Below are 19,557 nucleotides of genomic sequence, written 5' to 3' on the forward strand. Positions count from 1 at the left end.
GAATTGTTAAGGTTGGAAGGGACCTGTGGAGATCATCCAGTCCACACCCTCCCGCCCGCCAAAGCAGGGTCACCAGGAGCAGGTCACACAGGAAGGCATCCAGGTGGGTTTGGGATGTCTCCAGAGAGGGAGACTCCACGCCCACCCTGGGCAGCTGTTCCAGTGCTCTGCCACCCTCAACATGAAGAAGTTATTCCTCGTGTTGAGGTGAAGCTTCCTGTGTTGTAGTTTACGGCCACTGCTCCACATCCTGTCGCTGAGCGCCACTGAAAAGTCTGGCACCGTGCTCTGACACCCACCTTTGAGATGTTTATGTGCATTACTTATGCCCTCTCAGTTTTCTAGACTAAACAGGTGCAGCTCCTGCAGTTACTCTCTGCTCATCAGAGGAGACTCGTAATCATCTCTCTGCCCTTCACTGGACTCTCTCCAGTCTTTCTGGTACTGAGGAGCCCAGAAATGGACACACCTGCTGTGCTCCCTCCCCTCCAGGATTAACACTCAGCTCTTCAACAGAATTGTTCTGTTACAAAAAGAAAAAGAAAAACAGCAAGTCACGGAAATAATAAATAAAAAATAACCCGGTATTGCAATTGAAGTGGATTAAATGGAAAGGTTATGATTTTACAGCTTTCTCAGTTTATCCACCCAATCAAGAGCACTCTCTCATAATTTGTGTTATAATGATGATGCAGCACGTTTTATTAATAAAAAATGAAGGGAAAATGTCACCAGCAGTAAGCTTCAAAAACTGGATAATGGGTTTCCCGCTGCAAGGGAAATGTTGAGACATTTACAGAAAAATAAACATCGAGGTGCAGCTGAGAATATTGTTTTCAAAAGCAGCCAGAGATCATTATCTAGTCACAATAATTACCTAGTCACAATATCCAGTTTCGTTGGCAACTGGGCCGTTAAACCAAACAACCAATTTATTGCAATAAAAAATAGCAAAGACTTGGCCAACAAACAGGCAAGCAGCCCAACCAACCCCCACAAGAAAATGAAGAGACACTGGAAGAGAAAGGAGGTCTGAAATGCAAGACATATTTGGTCATATGAACCAAAAGGCAGCTGTTTCAGCACAATTGACAGATTCAAAGCAGTGACTGCAACATTAACTTGTGGGCCAAGGGTCCAGGCTGTTCTGCTGGGGGGGATGCTGGCAGACAATTTTGGGAACAAGTAGCTGAGCTTTTCTAGAGGATACTGATCTCTACCATACACACCAGCTATAGACACTTAATACTGCTACAAGACCTGGACACCAGGAAACTCAATAATTACCATTACTAGTGGTAATTTTGCAATAGCTTTCTGAAGCAGGCTTTCCTTTTTATTTACTGTCAGCTACTCCAAAATAAACCTTTAGCTATGCTAAAATTTTTAAACACAGGCACAGATATCTAGTCCTCTGCATAAACTCGTTCTGTGCTTGGTCATAGGACACCCATTTCCTTGAAGGTTTAAACATGTGGACTTTATTAATTCCAAGCCCCTTTTGTTAGTCAAAACCAAGAATTCACAGGCTAATAAAACATGCCATCTGCCACACCGTTGTGCAAGTTCAACTCCCAAGTCCATCAAATGCTTGTTTTTCCCTGTGATTCAATACTAGACTAAAGGGGCAAGCTGTAGGTTAGGCTCTCTGAGATCATTAAAACACAACCAGACCAGAGCTTTCTCCTTGTCCTTTTTGCACATCCCCACAGGTTCCTTCCTGCAAGGACACTGGGAGAGACAACAGTGTTCAAGGTCACATCAGAGCTGGGCATTTCTTTTCTCGTGTACATTCACCTCTCACTTCATAACCACATCTTTCAATATTCCCATTAATCCCATCCTCAATATCCGCTGGGATAAGAGCTAACGATATAGTTTATGTTTTAACACCTCACATGCATAAGAGAATAAGAGTTTACATAGTAGCTTATCCTAATTTTTTTCTTAGAGTTCCTTCATCGTATTTTGTTTTCCTCCACCTTTTCCTCACAACCTTTCTGTTACACATCTCTGGAGCCATATCCTCAAAAAAACCCCAAACAAAACAAAACCAAAAAAGAAAAACACAAACCAAAAAAACACCCCAACACCAAATAAAACAACTATACTTTTGGTCCTCCTCAAGTTTTTTCTTGGGTCCCTACTTCACAAAAGCATAGGCCACAGTCATATCCTCTCCCATTCCATTATCTCCACACTGAAATTTCTCTCAAATCTCCCTCTTCTGCTTTTACAGTAACAAGAATCAGTCTCCCCTTTTGCTCTACTTCTTCAAAAATCCTGCTCTTTTATCAAAACCCCTCACACACACATCAACTCTAGGCTTGCACTCCCCAGTTACCAGGCCATCTTACCTAAATTTCAACCATTCCAACATTTCCCTTTCCTCCAAACTTTTAAGAAACCTACCTCAAGTCTCTGACATCCTTCCAGGTTCTGATGCTTCTTGCACTGACTCTTCCAGTATCGCCTGTTTCCCCTCCTCCTTTTCCTCTGGTGACGTGTTGCTGCAGCTTCTAAACCATTCTGTGGGCTCTCCTGTTCTGGGTCTGCAGGGGAGGCCTCAGCACTCTGCTCATCAGCAGCCATCCGAGGAGCAGGAGACCTACCCTTCCCCAAGGCACTCAGTCCACAACCCCATCTGACAGGTTATCACAGGAGTTTTTTATATTTTTTTCCCCCAATAGGCTATAATTGGGGCAAGAAGGCAGCCTATAGGTGCTAAGCATCCCGCCCCCTAAACTGAGGCTCATTAGGGAAAAACAATCCATCTGTTTTCAACTTTTTCTAGTAATCTTTCTAGCACTATGAATGGTATGTCAACACGAGCGCTGTCTGTTCCCCCAGCTGTGTTAAGTACTGAAAGACATCTGAGCATCCAAACAAACCCTCCCAGCCTTCCACAAACTCTTCAGACAGTTAAAAATAAAAAGTTTAAAAAAAAACAACAAACCAAAATGAATCAAAACCATCAGTCTACAGCTGTTCCCAGCCACGCAGCAATTACTCTTATCTACATTATACCTCCTCAAACTCCTCCTGTGCTTCTGAACCAGCTGCTAATAGACAATGGAGTGTGCACTGCAAGCAGGGCTGGGAGTCTGGAGCGACTGGCTGGAAAGTAGATTTGTTCTGTGTGTGCTGTGTCTAAAGGAAAGAACTTTATAAGGTCAGCCTTAGGCTTCTCCCTCGTCTCTCCTGTCCCATAGTCATTTACTTTAAGGTAAGACACGTTACTTTGAGGTAACACTAAAAGTGGATGGCAAAAATGTTTAAGTCGTGGTCAGTGCGTACAACCCTCTTTTGTGAGGTCTAGAGCTGTCAAAGCACAGATTAAATACATGTTTTGCTTGCCCATCCTAAGGTGATACACCTATATTTTGGTTATAAGTCCAACAGGAAAATATTTAAATTTTGCTATAAAGTTGTTTACTTGAACATTATTATTTTTATTTAATTATGTCTATTAACATATGCCTAGATTTCAAAGTCTTGAACACAGCCTCCCTGGCTGTAGGTGGACATTTGCCTCTATGGACAGTTCTTGTGAAAATTACCCTCAAGTTTTCTTCCAAGAATTTGAAGAGTCTCTCTCTTTATCCATCAAAACAATAGAAAACCCCATATTAAGATACCACTAATCCTTTAACAGTCATGGTGGAAAACTGTCTCCAGTGGAGCACAGCCTCAAACTGAGGCTATTCTCCCAACAGTAATGAACTTGGAAACATTATTGGGATGGCTTGGATCCTAACTTTAATTCTCTTCACCTCTCTTTCAGAGCCATAAACCAGAAGTAACCAATAATGGAAAACCAAATTTATTACCCACTCTACTACCATGCTAAGGCAAAAAAGATTGAATGCAAATTCTAGTAGGAGGGGACCTGACTTAGATGCAGGAACATGAATCTGATCCACTTTGAAAAAACTCCATGTTTTATGGGACAGATTTAATAAAAGAGATATATATTTAATTAGATGCTTAACAGGGTGAAAGTACATTACGTTTGCAGCACAACCATCTGAGCTGTGAAGATACACCAAAGTCACGTTTTCGACGGGGACATCCTGGAGACTGAGACATACTGAAACGAGGGAGGGAAGGGTTGTAAGAGATATGTGCACTTGGAGATACTTGTTGAAGGGAGCTCAAGGGAACACAAAGCCTGTGTTGGCCTATACTGGAATGGGAAAGTTTAAGAAAAGGGCAAGGGAAACATCCTGAGTGGGAACAGTGATACCACAAGAATAAGGGGATATGGACAGTGGTACTAAGGAGTGTGTTTGAAGGAAGGTCTGGATGTCTGGAAAACATGTTTTTGAGGATGAGATGCTAAGCAAGCATTGGTATGGAATCCCAGAACAGTTTGGGTTGGAATGGACCTTAAAGATTTCATTTCAACCCCCCTTCAGTGGGCAGGGACACCTTGCATTAGACCAGGTTGCATTGCATGGGTGTGAGAACCTGGTAGTTACGCTGTCCAAGAACAGCTGGTGAAACTGGGTAGCTGTTGGATTTGGGAATAGGGATGATAAAAGCCTTTCCCACAAAGCTGTTGGGTGCTATGCATGTGTATACCAATCCCTGTGAGTGGAAAGCACAAGTTTTGGGAGAGGTCTTGAGACAGAGCTTTAGGTTTCATCAACCTCTACCAGGATCATAGGTTCTCCTCCAGCTGGGCTGAAGCCGGACAGTATCCAAGAGGCACAACTGACCCCTCCAAGAAATCACACCCTGAACCCAGGAGGCTGCAGCAACCAGGCAGCCGAGTCGTGCTCCGAGGAGGGCCCTTCTCTCAGCCCTGCGGTGCCTCGGAGTGGTGGTCTCCATTTTAACACTTGCCAGCATCTTTGACGTGAGGGACCGAGTGGAGTCTGCGTCTGGTTGGACACCCCTCGGCTGTGTCAGGTGAGCCTGGCGTACTTAACACTGAGGTGGGCAGGGCTGTGCTGGTTTGGCTTGGCATGTTCTTGGAATGGTTTGTTTTGGCTTGGTTTGGATTGGTTTGGGTTGTTTTCGCTTGTTTTGGGTTGGCTTGGCTTGGTTTGCATGTTGTGGGATGTTTTGGGTTGGTTCATCATGTTTTGGGTTGGCTTAGCTTGTTTGGGGTTGGTTTGCCTTGGTTCGGCATATTTTGGCATGGTTTGGGTTGGTTTGTCATGTTCTGGGATGGTTTGGGCTAGTCTGGCCTGTTCTGCGTCCCCTCAGCCCGACCCTCCCCGCTCCCCTCACAGATCCCCGCCGCTCAGGTGAGCCCAGCGCCATTGGTCAGCGCCGCTGCTAGCCCGCCTTTCCATCACTCTACTTCACTCTTTATTGGTCGTCCCTCTTGTCAGTCTTTCACCTTCCGGCATTCCGATTGGCTGCGCGGGGAGGCAGGGCGGGCCTGTCCCCCGCGGCGCCCGCGGGGCTCGGTGGGGTACGGGCTCGTGCGTTCCCGGCTGCATTCCCCTTGGTACTCCCGCCGGCATTCTCCGCCGCCATGGAGTTGTCCTGCCAGGTGCTCAGAACCACCTACCAGGCGAGAGAAGCGGTGAGATCCGACAGGGCGGGTGGCCGCGCGTCGCCGTTGCCATGGCAACGGCAGTGCGCATGCGCAGGGGTGTGCGAGGTGTCATGGCGGCGGGGCCGAGGCCAGTTGTGATGGGCAGGGACGGGCACGGACGGGCACGGACCCCCCACAGCCCCTCTGTTCATGATCCTGGAGCACCAGGCACAGCGAAAGCGGACAGTCCGTGCTCCTCCCTTCCCCGGCCCCTGTTTCCATCGGTCACGGCTGTACTGCCCCGCCGCTCCCCCACCCCATCAGCCCCATTCCTGGAAGTGTCCAGGGCCAGGCTGGACGGGCCTTGGAGCAGCTTGGTCTAGCGGAAAGTGTCTTTTCCCATGGCACGGGGCTGGAACTGCATGATCCTTAAAGATCCCTTTCAACCCAAACCATTCTGTTATTCTGTGATTCTTCCCCCAGAAAGCCCAGAAACAGCAGGATTTAGCTAAATTTTGTAGCCTGTTCTTTTGCTTCCATCTGCTGGTCAAATTACACCGGAGTGTGGGCGACTGCAGGGATGCTAAAAGCCTTTCCTATAGTGCTGTTGGGTGCTGTGGATGCATACACCAATCCCTGTTCCCACTGTGCCTGGAAAGCACAAGATTCCTCAAAAAAGAGGAGTTTTGGAAGGGGTTCTGTTGTCACCAAAAATCGTCGGGAAGAAGTGAAAAGAAGTGAAAAGAAGGGAAGAAGTGAAAACCTCCACCATCCTTAAGTGTTGTTGAGCCAGGCATTGCTTTGTTCTGGGCAGAGACACCTAGTGAATCATTCCAGCCACATAAGTCCCTTGCAAGACTTTTCACATATTTATACATTTTAGCAAACACAGAAAGTGACATTAATTGGTTCCAAGTTACACAATTCTCTTCATTTAATTAGTATTCTGTCCTTTATTGTCTAATTGGGTCCACATTCTTTGGTTCTCTTATCATTCTTCCTTAGACAGAGAGTCTCTAACTCTCAGGGTGTAATGTCTTTGTTAATCTCCTCTGTGTCTTCTGGTTACTCCAACATGTCTTAGAAGGGTCATAAATTTAAAAACCCAGATGTCCAATCCTCAACTCCCTCAAGCTTTGTTTACTGAAGCTCATCAGAGCTAATCTAGAGAAACTCAAAGCTTTGGTGATTTAATGATCAAACTGACAAGAGTTTGTAAGGGGAAAAAAAAAAGGAACCCAGCCAATTGCTACCATTAATTAAAGTTTTAGGAAAGTTATATCATATTGAACACTGAGACTGAGCTTTAGGTTATGTCAACCTCTTGCAGAATCGCAGTACACCCTGAGTTGGAAGAGACCCACAAGGATCATCTGGTTCTGCCCAGGACACCCCAGCAATCCCTGTCCCTGACAGCATTGTCCAAACACTCCTTGAGCTCTGGCAGCCTTGGTGCTGTGCCCACTGCCCTGGGGAGCCTGTTCAGTGCCCAACCATCCTCTGGGGGAGGAATCTTTTCCTGAGATCCAACTAAACCTTCCCTGGCACAGCTCCAGGCGTTCCCTGAGTCCTGTCACTGGTCACCACGGGGAAGAGATCAGTGCCTGCCCCTCTGCTATGTCTCCTGAGGAAGTATTAGTAGGTTATACATTTCCTAGGAATGGTGTCCTCCTGCAGAGTCTCTTTCTGAGCCCTGAAGTGGATTCAAATTCCAGCCACTGGGAATGGAGCCCTAAGGTGTGGTATTGAGACAGCACTGAGGTGCAGGAGGAAAAGAGGAGGAAAAGGGATCTGATTTGTTACCTCACCAGTGGGTATTTGGGTGGCCTTGGTCCCGAGGATGGTGTTGGCTACTAAATGAAGAAACATCTGTGGGATGAGGGCCTGGCGCTTAAGCTCTGTCAGCTGTACCTCTGGGTTTGGGTTGGTGTGCTTTGTGAGCTGGCTTCTCCACAGCCTTTTGGCAGGATGGATGTGAAGATAGCAATCTGTAGTTTGGGTACAGAGTAGAAGGGAGTTGTTTGTGTTCCACAGAGGAGCAGAAGTTCGGAGCCCTTTTGTTAATTAGTGACTTGAAATTAAGCTGCCAAGAGGATTTTTTGGTTTGTGCTCTAAGGTTTTGCCTCCCTTCCGTGGAGGGAGCCTCGCTACTTATTGTTTGGTTCTTGAATTCCAGTATTCCAGTGGAGTATCTCTAAGTTAGACTGTTATATGTTTAATTTGTAGCACTAAGTAATTACTGGGATTTCTAACTCCATAGTCCTGCCCTTATCTGTACTGCATTTTCCCACTAATCTGTTCTACAGAATGGAAATTATTATTTTCTAGCAATTTTGGGGAAAAGTGTTTTAAAAAAAATTCCTACATGCAATTCCATAGCTGTTCACAGCTACCCAGTGTAGTCTTACAGTCAAATAAATTTGTCTTGTGAGGCATTTCACTGGTGTTAACTGTAAAATATTTCCTGTGTTTGCTTTGTGAATGCCCCTTGACAAACAATATTATTGTGAACTGCAGTAAGACTTTGCAAATTCCTACAAAGGAGTGGGAGAGTTAATGCTTTATTGAGCAATGCTTTATTGTTAATTGTTAATTAATTTGTAAATCCATCATCCTTAATGTGTATAATTCACCATACTTTGTGTCCATTCATTTTTATGTGTTCATAATATGTATCACTTCAAATTACTGAGGTCTTGGCAGTGTAAAACCTGTCTTCAGTAGTGTTCCTATTAAAAGAGGGAAACAATAGTGCTCTGTGAGTGGCTCTTAAAATTGGAGCATGAATTAATGAAAGACAACATTGCAATGGGGGGAGAAATCAGAAGGTTTTTTGTTTTCAGTGCACCAAACTCAAATTGTAAAATGTCTCTTGATTTTACATGTAACAGTGTCGGGTGCATCCTACTGCTAGGACAGCCATAAGTTCTGTGGTGAGCTTGCTGTATGTCTTTAATTATGAAAGCTCATTGTAATCCTTGAAAACTTTGCCAACTCTTATTGTTTGCAGCAGCCGTGTGTAATTTGGAAGAGAGAAGAGGGCAAAGTGCTCTTTCTTTGTCCTGGGAAATTCTATTCAGTGGCAGCCAAGTTATACATTGTTTAAAACTCACCAGTTCCCTCCTCTGCTTATGTTTCTCAAAAAGTACTGTCAGCAAGCCAGACAATAACTGAACATTCAGCCCTCTAAAAAGCCTGTCAAGGCTGCAAATATCCAAAGCAATAAGGGGGAGGGAAAGCTGTGGGGATACAGGGTGATGGAGGGGGGAGGAAGACTAGGTGAGCCCATAAAGCCTCTCTATCCTGGCACATGGTGCCAACTTGATCTCGAGGAACCCTGTTCTTGGCAGCGCCCTGGAATCCTAAAGACAAAGAGGGAAGGGACACTGCATGCGTGTCGTGATAAATTCTTTCCCTGTGCGATGACAGCCTGGATTCCTGACCACAGATCCCTCTGAACTCATCCTATTGACTGCCCCAGTTGGATGTACACAGACACAATGCTAAAGCAGTACAGTTCTCATTCCCAAACTCCCCAGACCGTGACTTACACTGCGACCCTTTTTTTTCCCCACCCTAACAAATATATTAATGTAGAATATATAGGGTCAAAAGATAATGAAACATTATAGAGTTAAATTAATCTTTTAGTAGGCCCATTAATTTGATGGAATTACACAAGAGACTTGGTTGATTTATAATGTAAATGGATTTTAATAAAAGGTGTGGAAATGACTAAACAAACAATTGCATTTAAAGATGCACAACTCTATTAGAGCTTAATTTTAAATGACTCAAAGAAAGGAGTATGTACTGCTCTTTTGTTAAGCTAGAAATAAATAAAATAGCACTATACGTGTTGGAGCTAATTAGTTAAGTGCTCAACTATTTAGTTTTTAAAACAAGATCACATTTAAGTGCCTTAAGCTTTTATTAATTTCAGGGACCCCAAAATCCCCTATAGTAATTGAAAATTTAATTACATACATTTTTTTGTTCTTTTAAGAATGGAAGCTTATTAAACTTTAAACATTTAAACATCTATTGAAATACCAGTGGCTATAAACAACATGCAATTCTAAATACTAATTAAACAGGACGGCTAAATCGCTATAAAGCTAAACTGAATTTTAAGTAACTTTGCACTCGTAAGCACTCCTATTTTTTCATGCTGTGTTAAGATTTACCATTTCCTCTCTGAGCACAGCAGAAGCCCTGGGCAGTGTTAGTGTCTGTCTGTACTGTGGCCATATTTTGTGGACATGTTTGCAGGGGGGCTCGGTCCCTGGAGGATAAACTGGAGTTCAGGACAGCAGACAAGGGTGGGCAGAGAGCTTTTTTAAGGGAACAGCTAAAGCTGTTGGTGGCACTGACACAAGCATCTGGCAAGAGTATGTGGTACAATAGGCCTGGTAAAGGCAGGAAAAGGATTGGTCAAGAAAGCAGTGATCTGTGCACCACTGACTCACCAGATTCATGATCTGGTAACGGCAATATAATGTAAGATCCTTGATTTTTCTTTTGTAGAAACCTCACAGAACTTGGACCAGAGTTATCTCTGTTCTGTGTTTCAGATCCAACCTAATGCAAGTCGTTGTCAGTTGGTCGACTGATCAACAGCTTAGTTAGTTTTCTTTGGACACATCTGACTTCTCAAAATCAGCTATTGCTCTTTGTGTTCTTAACATGAGTTAAAGGCAGAATTAACCTCTCAGTCTAAACTCTGCTGGTTTTTAGATGAGGCTCTTTTTGGATGTAAAGGTGCACTTTTCCTTTTCTTGGTCAGTGCAACCAGAACATTAGTATGTCAAGGTTGAAGTAAGTGTCTCATACGTAGGCACAATGTTGTACTATACCCAAAGCAAGTCTCTACACACAGTATTTGAGATGCTGCCAATCACTGTATCACTAATTATACTAGAACTTAAAATGCTTTAGGGATATCAGAAGTAACCCAGAGGGATGTAACAGCAGCAGAAGACATGCCAGAATGCAAACTCTTTTCAAGGGAAGTTCCAAGCATGGATAGTGAGCCCTAGTGAGTCAGTTCATGAGGCAGAGGCAATTCCTCTCTTGTCAAGAGTATCCATGTTTATTACATGAAACACTTGATGTGTTTGTCTTCTGTGGCAGCTACTGTGTTTGCATACTGTGTTTTAAATATTCAGAGATAGCTGTGACCTTGCCCTTTGATATGTGGGCAAACACAACAGTTAATCTTTCTCAGCAGAAAACATCAGGAGCAGTTGCATTTTGAAGAATGTCCAGGTGGGATTCTCAGCTTCCTTCTTGCGCCTCCAACTGGGTTTCAGAAGATTCAGATCATCCAGGAGAAATGGTAAAAGGGCCACAATTCAAAATCTGTTTTCTGAGCACCGGCACCTCAAAAATTAAGAAGGAAAAGATCCTTTTGTCCCAGGATGTCAGTGTTTTCTCTTTCCTTATGACAGTTCTCAGAACTGGTTCATTTCTTGTTGCAGCACCTCACAGGAACCAGTCTGCTTCATTCAAGTGGTGCTAATCGACCAAGCATTTTCACAGTTTTCTTTTCTCACCAGAATGGTTCAGAAAAGTTATCTTGGTACCACCACTGAAATGCAAACAGTATTGTAGCTTCCTTATGGACTCTGAAAAACCTTATCAAGATGGTATCGAAGTATCTAAAGGCTAGAAATGGGGTATGGTTTCTTCAGCTTTCCCCAGCCCGTTTTATTCTTCTTTCTTGAAAAGTGGAATGAAGAGTCTATGAATCTTTTCAGTAATATGTGAATTGCAAATACACTGTCACTCTGCAGGAAGTGTTGTGAAGAGCAAGCCCCAGCCCTTTCTCAGTTGTGACACTAGGTGGCCCCACGACTGAAGGAAACATCCCAGGAAATACTTGCTGTACTGGGTTACCTTTTCCCTGCTCTACCCAGTACTTTTTACAGACTGACAGATTTTATTTTAAAATAAAACAATAGCTGACTGTGCTATCTCAAGTATTTAAATTAGCAGCAGAATGCTACGTGATATCCACAGTGCAGAGCAAAGGGAGTAGTTAGATCTAATCTGGCAAAGGAGCAGCATGCTGAAGAGGTAAATTGGTTTTGCATCACCCAAAAGCACCTTTGGTTTTAGGAATATATGATTCTCCAATTATATGATTCTCCAATATCAGCGGTTTACTATAATGACGTTTCCTTCCAAGAGATCATCATGAAGGATAGAGGAATTGTCTGTTTGTATTTATATTCCTTCTGGGTGCCTTGTGGGATTTGAGAACATAAGCCTTGGCCAGTAGTAATTCTTTGGCATGTCTGTGTGCCAGGCACAGGCAGAGCAGCAGAAGTCATTGCCACAGGTGCTGGGGCTCTGTTTGCAGCATGAAGGGGATGGAGGTCTTTGGGTCTGTCACCTGCAGGTCTCACAGTTGGGCTGGGCTTTTCTTGGGGGTGGATGCAGGTGGGAAGTGGGAGCCTGTGTAGCATTACTGTGCAGTGTGATCAGGAATGTTTCTGTGCTGTGCAAGCAACAGAAATTGCTGCTCTTACCCCATCCACTAAGTGCGTGCCACTCTTTCAGCTCACACTGGGTCCTCATAAGTAATCATAGAATTATAGAGTACACGGAATATCCCAAGTTGGAGTGGACCCATGAGGATCATGAACTCCATCTTCCAATGCTGAATGCCAGCATCCTAAGAGAGAAAGAATTTATTTCCCTAAATGTGGGTTTGGCCATACCTGCTTTTCCTGTGGTCCCAGCTCCAAGTCCCAGTGAGGCAGGCCAGAGTCAACCTGCTGATTTGTAGAGCTTTCCATGTAGCAACTTCAGTTATGACCCTAAAATCTCAGGGTTTCTCTGCAGTCACTCAGCGAAGACAGCATATTCCACTGGAGTTAGGCCTTGTTCCAGCATCTGGCATGATTTCTGTTTCCACTGCCCCTTTAGCCCTACTTGATACTGCACCTGATGCTCCCCCTGATGTTGCTTCACTGAATGAAGACAGAGGTGTTTTACACTGCTTTGTTTTTATTGCTGAACTGTTTGTGAATGACTTTGGGTTCTCCACTCTATGCCAAGGAATCCACGGGACTGAATCCATATTGAAATTTCTGTGTCTTGAGACCTGGTTTTGGTCACTCCTGTGTTAAAATCACGCAAGTTCAGTGCTACCCCAACCCACTACAATTCTGCAAGTGTCTGTGTTTCATTTGCTGTGTTTATATGTCAAGGCCCATGAAACAGGAGGTGCCAACAGTGTTACAGCTGGTCTTCGTAGTAGAGCCATGCAAATCCCAGACCTGTTCTCCATCCCCTCCTCCAAGCACTCAGAGAACAGGTTTCTAGTTGCAAGGGAAGGACACAGGCAGGCTGGAGCACTAGATTTCCTTGCACAGCCCCTGGAGATGCTGGGCATTGAAGCCTCCAAGAGTCCTGCCCTGGAGTCTGCAGCAGCATGAACATGTTGGGCATCCATAACCCTAGTAAGGGAAGTAAGCTATTTGTTCAACCTCAAGGTAATTTTCTCTTTTCTAGGAAAAGGCTTCTACCCATCCAGTAGCCCTGATAATGTGTAAGAAAAATTAGATTGAAAACCACTTTCCTTGTGTTTATTAACAGTGAGTTGTTTTACAGTTCTTACATGCTGTTGTCTTAATTTGTTTGTTTCCACAGGCTACATTTAGATGCTGTTTACAGCAATAAAGAGAATATTACATTTGATCTAGAGTTCTGTCTTAATTCACAGGAGGAGATGCGAACAGAAGCTCGTCGGAAAAATCTCCTCATTCTAATTTTGCATTATTTAATGGAGGAAGGGTAAGTGTTTTAAATAACGGGGCTCTACTTTGTGGGACTGTGTGTGTCTGACCTCCTGTACTGTGTCCTTCTGTTGGGTGGATGAATACTATGGGCCTTTGGGCTGATGTGAGAAAGAGGTAAACTACTGTTACATATTCTTGGCATTTTACTTTGCTAAATTGTTTCAGTTCCTGGAACAAAAATGTCGACTATAATTAAAAAATACTTTAGATCAACCAGCAAAGGCTTTTTTAAATAGAGTTTATACTTTTATAATAAGTAGACTTGTGGACAAGTTAAAGATACCATATAGTTACTAATGCCATTGTTTGCTTTTTCTCTCAAAAATCAGAGTAAGATAATGACTCAGTTTTTTGATCTTTGTTCCTTTTTTTAAATTACCAGATATGTCGATGCTGCAAATGCTTTGGAACAAGAGACGAAATTAAATTTACGTGGCTTTGAAGTTTGTGACAACGTTGATCTTGAGACAATTTTGATGGAATATGAAAGCTATTACTTTGTAAAATTTCAAAAGTATCCTAAAATTACCAAAAAGGTCCTGGACACCGGTATGTGACTGTTCCAAAAAGAAAGCTTTTGTTTCCAAAGACTAAAATGTATGTTTGCTTGCTATGCTAGCAGCCCTTTTTGTGTATGTCAGCATTTAGTGTTCCAACCCTTACAGTTACAGACCTATAGTTCTAGCATGGAAGACATAAGAATTGAGAGATGGGGTTTTGAGCCCTTCTCCTCTCCATTCTCTCATTATGTAGAGGAACAAAAAAGTGGCATTTTTCTGTCTTTTAAAAACTGCTGTGATAGTGGAAAATGTCAGCTAAGCACAAAGCATTATGGCATAGATATATTTATTCACTTCTCATGGAGAGAGACTACTAAGGCTGAGGTATAAAAGAATGATACAGAATAAGGCAAGTCAGAATATGACCATTGTGTTATGACCCTGAGAGCCTGAATGGTTTTGTACTTGAGCACAAAATGTGACTTAGAGAAGCCATAAGAACAACTGTGTAAAAAGCAGTGATGAAGAGCTTGAAGGATATAGATTTGAACTGGATATTGGGAAAATTTCTTCATGGAGAGGGTTGTCCAGCCAGCCCTGGCACAGCCGCTCAGGGCAGTGTTGGAGTTCCCATCCCTGGAGGGATTTAAAAGCCATATGGATGCGGCACTTGGGAACATGGGTTAGTGATGCCTTTGGCAGTGCTGAGGGAGTGGTTGGACTTGATGGCCTTGGAGGGCTTTTCCAACCTAAGGATTCTGTGATTATTTGCATGAAAAAGGTATGCACATCTAGAACATATTAAGTGGTGCTAATACAAAAAGGAACAGCCTTGCAGGACAAAACTAAAGGGATTTGTCATGAATCAAGAGTGAAAATGTATTACAAAGCATTTTTTCACATCTTAGTCAAACTGAGGGGTAGTCAAGGCTCAATCCATGATCTAAGTGAAAAAACAATTCATAGAAAGCCACTCGGGGACATTTAAAAGCTCTCAGGATGCATTTTTTTTGGTCAGTAAAGCCTCTCCGACTTGGAGTACTGCACCATTACCCAGGCTCAGAGTTGTGACTGTGTTGGCAGGGAGGCATCATCCTTTTTCCCTGAAGTGTAAGCAGCTTCCTCTCCTGCATGTAGTTTGCAAGGTGCCCTAAATTGTGCCCATAGTCAGATATGTGTATCTAAACAAAAGGCTTAGTGTGGTGCTCCTTCCTACTTAACTGTTTGCAACACTCTTGGCAAGTCCTGCAGAACTAACTTGGTCATTTCCATGCTGGGTCCCAGTTGGAAGTATTACAGACAAACCCACAGGATTACAGGTTTATCTGTGGGCTCTGCTACCTCTATGTTCCCAAGCTCTTTCAGGGAAAGAGCTGTTTGGGAAGGATTATTTTATATAAGCGTGTGAGAATCTTGAACGGAAAAGCGTCGTACAGAGAACACTGATGGGAGACATGTTTTGGAACAACCAGGTCTGTGCTGATAAGGGCACAAACCCTTGGCTTTATGAGTTCACATCTGAGCTTTGTGAGTTCAACATTTTGTGACAAAAACCTTTTCTTTGACAGAATTCGTTTCAAATTATATAAACGCAAAAAATAGCATAGTTTGATAACCACCATTGCAATGTGACTTTTATTCTGTCTTGTTGTGTTGAACTTGATTATTATGAAGAGAAGCAAGGCAAATTCGTATTTCCCAGTTCAGCAGTGAAAAAATTATTAGCATTAAATAAGCATTCTGTGTGATATATTAAATTATTGTGCTTAATCTAATTTCTGGTAGTGCCCATTTTCCTGTGAACATGATACTTGTTTTAAAATGTAAGCAGAGAAACCAAAGACTGAATGAGCCTAAACTTGAACAAACTTGAAGCAAAACTGCTCTCACCAATATCAGTTCATTTTCAAAAAGTTTTTGCAAGCTTGCAGTGCTTATAATCATGCTGATCCTGCTTATGCATTGTTATTTCCAATGTCACTAATGTATGCTTAAAAATATTTTTGAAGGGAGGAAAAAAAAAAGTCAAATTGCTTTTTTTTTTTCTATCCTTAATTATTTTCTATTTCAATGTTGTTTTTGCCACAGCAGAAAATAAACAACAGCTGCGAACTGGGGGAAGAGCAAGAAGGTAAGAGAAACATGTGAGGTGTTTTTCTGGGCAGAAAATTCTCCTGTGAAAACAATATGCACCCTGGTTAAAATAACGTTGTGATACTGCAGGAATATTAAAGCCCAGGGCTATGCAGCTGACTGTGTGATGTGTTACAGGCAAATAGAGACTTATTTCCCAAATGGAGAGGCAGACAATTTGCAAAGTTTCTGCAGTGTGGATAAGGTGGAGTGAGGTGTTTGTAAACAGTGAGCATAGAACTCTGCTGTGATTGAAGTTGATGCCATAACTTCAGCGGGAGCAAAGTTAGCCCAAAACTGCTTTATTTGAAAACTTTGCCTTCTAATATTTTGGTATTTGGAAGGAAAAAAGAAATTGTGAAACTGTTTGGTTTTGTTTTTTTTTAATTCTAGGGCAGCAAGCTCTTCTCAAAATATACCAAGGCTCAAGCAACAGACAGCGCAACAACCAGTGTCAAAAACTTCTGGGAGCACAACAGAACCTAAATCATCTGCCAAGGAGAGCCCCAGACAGGTTTAAACATGTTTTACCTTGGTAGCATTACAATTGAAATTAATGTGATTTTATTTTGAGAGTCTATAGGCAGCAAATGTATGGGAGTCACACCATTGCAACTAATGGGCTTTACTGATTATGTAATTCAAGGATTATAGGTGAAAGACTTAAAGAGAACATGTTTTCTGGCTGTGAGTTGGGGGGCAAGTCACAGGCAAAAATTGGAGGAAAAGGAGCCATATAATCCAACCTGCACTGAAAGCAATCAGAGTTTTCCCATTAATATCAGCATATTCACCCTTTAGTGCCAGAAAGCAAGACAAACAAATCTAATAGAAAGCCTTGTGTCAGTTGTAAGCATCTTCACAGTGCATAAGGTGTTTGAGACTGGGGGAGTAATTTGACCCTGTAATTTTCAATTTTGGGAGTCTCATTTTGTTCAGATTACTGTGAAATCCACTTTATTATCATCCCTTACAGTGGGTCGTCCAGGAATAGCAGGTTGGTGGGCAAGCACTGTGTCTGTTACAGCTTTTTTTAAGGGCTTGTCTATATTTCCTCTCGCACCAAGAGGAATTAATCTCTGACCTGTTCTTACCCTTAAAATACCCAAAACGTTACCGTTTGGATTTTTCAGGAATAGCGGCTGTGAAGTGAATATGTGATAACTCGTCATCTCTGAGTTGATGTTCCGTGCCTTACACTTGCCTGTAATTTCTACTGTACATAAATGTTGCTTCTTACAACTGTATAAAATGCAGTTTTCTGCTCTGTACATGTAATAACTGGACTGCTGAGCTCTAGAGCTGTGGCTTTCACTGCTGTCACCAGTCAGATGAAGCCTAACTAAATGTGAGTGGTGTTGGTCTGACAAGTATGGGATTACTCTTGGAACTTCCATGTAATGATACAGTTCATCTGGGCATATATGAAGAGGTGGGATGATACCTATAATGTAATGTCTTCAATTCACCTAATTGGCAACACATCTTTTTAAAAATTTATTTGTTTTTTTTAGAATAGTGACAGTGCAGTTACTCCAGACCAATCTGGCTTTGGCTTAAGCATCTCAGCAATCAGCAAACCTGGAGGAGACAGCCCTCACCCAAGAAAGGTTGGTGGAAACCTGGTATGTGATTTATCATAGAAATATGTATGGATTAAAAAACACAAAGGTTTTCAAAAATATCAAATGTTAGCCTTCTGAGTCTATATTTTTATAAAATGTTCCTGTATAATCAGCTGAAAGGTGAATTTTATGATTTGGGTAACAATTCTTTGCATAGGAAGCTCTGTTTGCATTAAATACTATTTTAGACATACTCAAGAAGGAAGAATATGTTTTTTTTAAAAACCCAGTGGTAATACCTAAAATTGAAGATAAATTTTGAATTCCTGAATGAGATTATAAGAGGCTCTGCAGTTAAATTGTTTCAATGGCTGAGATATGTGTTCTACTCCTGTTGCTACCACAGATTTTGTGGTCTATTTTTTGCCATAATTAGGACTGTATATGAAGGAAGGAAACCCTGTAACTGCAAACAAAATTTGGTCCAATGTAGAGCTACCGTCGTGGGTAGAGCCTATTACAACATTATTTTCTCCTTTAGGGCCAAGTAATTGACTTCCATGGGATGATCCAGGATGCTGTCAGAATGTCACCAAATGAAATTGCCTTGAACAGCCTTAATTATGATCCAGATCCCTCAGTAGGTGTTTCTGTTCATGTTTCCATCCAGTAATAATAAAATGAGTTTTACATAACCAGAAAAAAACCAAAATAGTGAAACAAAGTCGTCTTTGTTCCCAAGTGCTAAAAAGGGGCTTAGATTTCTGAGAGAGATATTTCCTCCGTGAAAGGACAGTCATACTTGATACTGGCTTAATTTGTTGACAGTTGTTTACTTTTTGAACATAAAAGTAAGCAACAAATAGAAATGATACCTTATGATGAAAAAAAAAAAATAATAGCAGAAACCCACAGAACTTCTGAAGGTGAAATTCTGGTTCCTGTGAATGTAGTATGTTTTCAGCATTTGCCTCAGCTGAGACAGCAACGGAGTTTGGATGGCTGAGGTAAATTTTCAGTAATCACTCCTTGACACAAGCCAGACTTCTCAGACAGTGCACCCAGCTCACATGGTGCCAGTCTGCCTTACTGCAAAAATTGCTTACTTCAAAATCTTTGTTATTATCCATGTTTCTACACCTGTAAGAGTTGATATTACACCACGTATCAGCTTTTCAAAAAGTATTTAATAGTTTGTCTGTCTAAAAATATTTGAAGTCTGACAAGAACTTACGTTTTTCTTTTTCAGGAACGATTATTGAAACCCCTTAGTGCTTTTATTGGCATGACCGGTGAGATGAGGGAACTTGCAATGGTTGTAAGCAAAGTAAGATCAATCTCCATGTTAGTTTATCGAGATGTTGGTTATCTTTGTCATCTGAGAATGCTGTTTATTTCTTTTTACTGTCACTGAGAGTGCTTATTCTTGAATATGCAAGCTAACTTTCTTTTCATGCAACTCCCAACAAGTTATTTCTTTAGAAGTTGTTTCTTTTTGATAAACAATGGGAGTAATGAAGACCATTCCTTTCTAATGGGGAACATGTAATCTAATCATGCTGTGGAGACTGTTGTGGGTTTTCCCTTTGTTCTTATTGCTACAGAAAAAGTACAATTCTTCTCTGAAAAGAGAGCTTTAAATATATTAGTTAATACCAACTATCATCTGATGTATTATTTAACTGTAATGTAATGCTGGGAAAAAAACTGAGTCAACCCTGTGGGTGCAGTTTCCATTCAAGGCATTGGGCTTGTGGCAGTGTGGCAGTGTCACACCAGGATCTGAATTCTGAACGTATCTACTAAACAAAAATTATTATTAAACCCTGATATTCATGCATTGTTTAGAATCACAGAATCACAGAATTGTTTAGGTTGGAAAAGCCCTCTAAGACCATCAAGTCCATCTGTTCCCCCAGCACTGCCAAGGCCACCACTAACCCATGTCCACAAATGCCACATCCACATGGCTTTTAAACCTCTTCAGGGATGGGGACTCCAACACTGCCCTGGGCAGCCTGTTCCTAGACTTGATAACGCTTTTCATGAAGAAATTTTCC

The 19,557-nt window shown here is 42.2% G+C and overlaps 1 protein-coding gene across 7 annotated transcripts in view; it reads left to right on the forward strand.

Annotated features, from left to right (window-relative positions):
* The first annotated feature begins 5,399 nt into the window (after window positions 1-5,399).
* Window positions 5,400-19,557, forward strand: part of KATNAL2 (katanin catalytic subunit A1 like 2) — a 29,972-nt gene continuing 15,814 nt past the window's right edge. The window contains exons 1-8 of one of the 7 annotated variants that reach the window (XM_027719969.2): window positions 5,400-5,539; window positions 13,224-13,294; window positions 13,682-13,848; window positions 15,888-15,930; window positions 16,326-16,446; window positions 17,447-17,557; window positions 18,039-18,137; window positions 18,747-18,824. In XM_027719969.2, coding sequence (XP_027575770.2) covers window positions 5,489-5,539; window positions 13,224-13,294; window positions 13,682-13,848; window positions 15,888-15,930; window positions 16,326-16,446; window positions 17,447-17,557; window positions 18,039-18,137; window positions 18,747-18,824 — 741 coding nt within the window. In that variant the 5' untranslated portion in view covers window positions 5,400-5,488. Of the gene's footprint in view, window positions 5,540-13,150; window positions 13,295-13,681; window positions 13,849-15,887; window positions 15,931-16,323; window positions 16,447-17,446; window positions 17,558-18,038; window positions 18,138-18,746; window positions 18,825-19,557 lie in introns of all 7 variants that reach the window. The other 6 variants (XM_039381167.1, XM_027719970.2, XM_039381168.1 and 3 more) reach the window with 6 other exon arrangements.

Source organism: Pipra filicauda, unplaced genomic scaffold (assembly GCF_003945595.2).
Source record: "Pipra filicauda isolate LSUMZ 115617 unplaced genomic scaffold, ASM394559v2 scaffold215_size1667880_pilon, whole genome shotgun sequence".
NCBI classification, from domain to species: Eukaryota; Metazoa; Chordata; class Aves; order Passeriformes; family Pipridae; genus Pipra; species Pipra filicauda.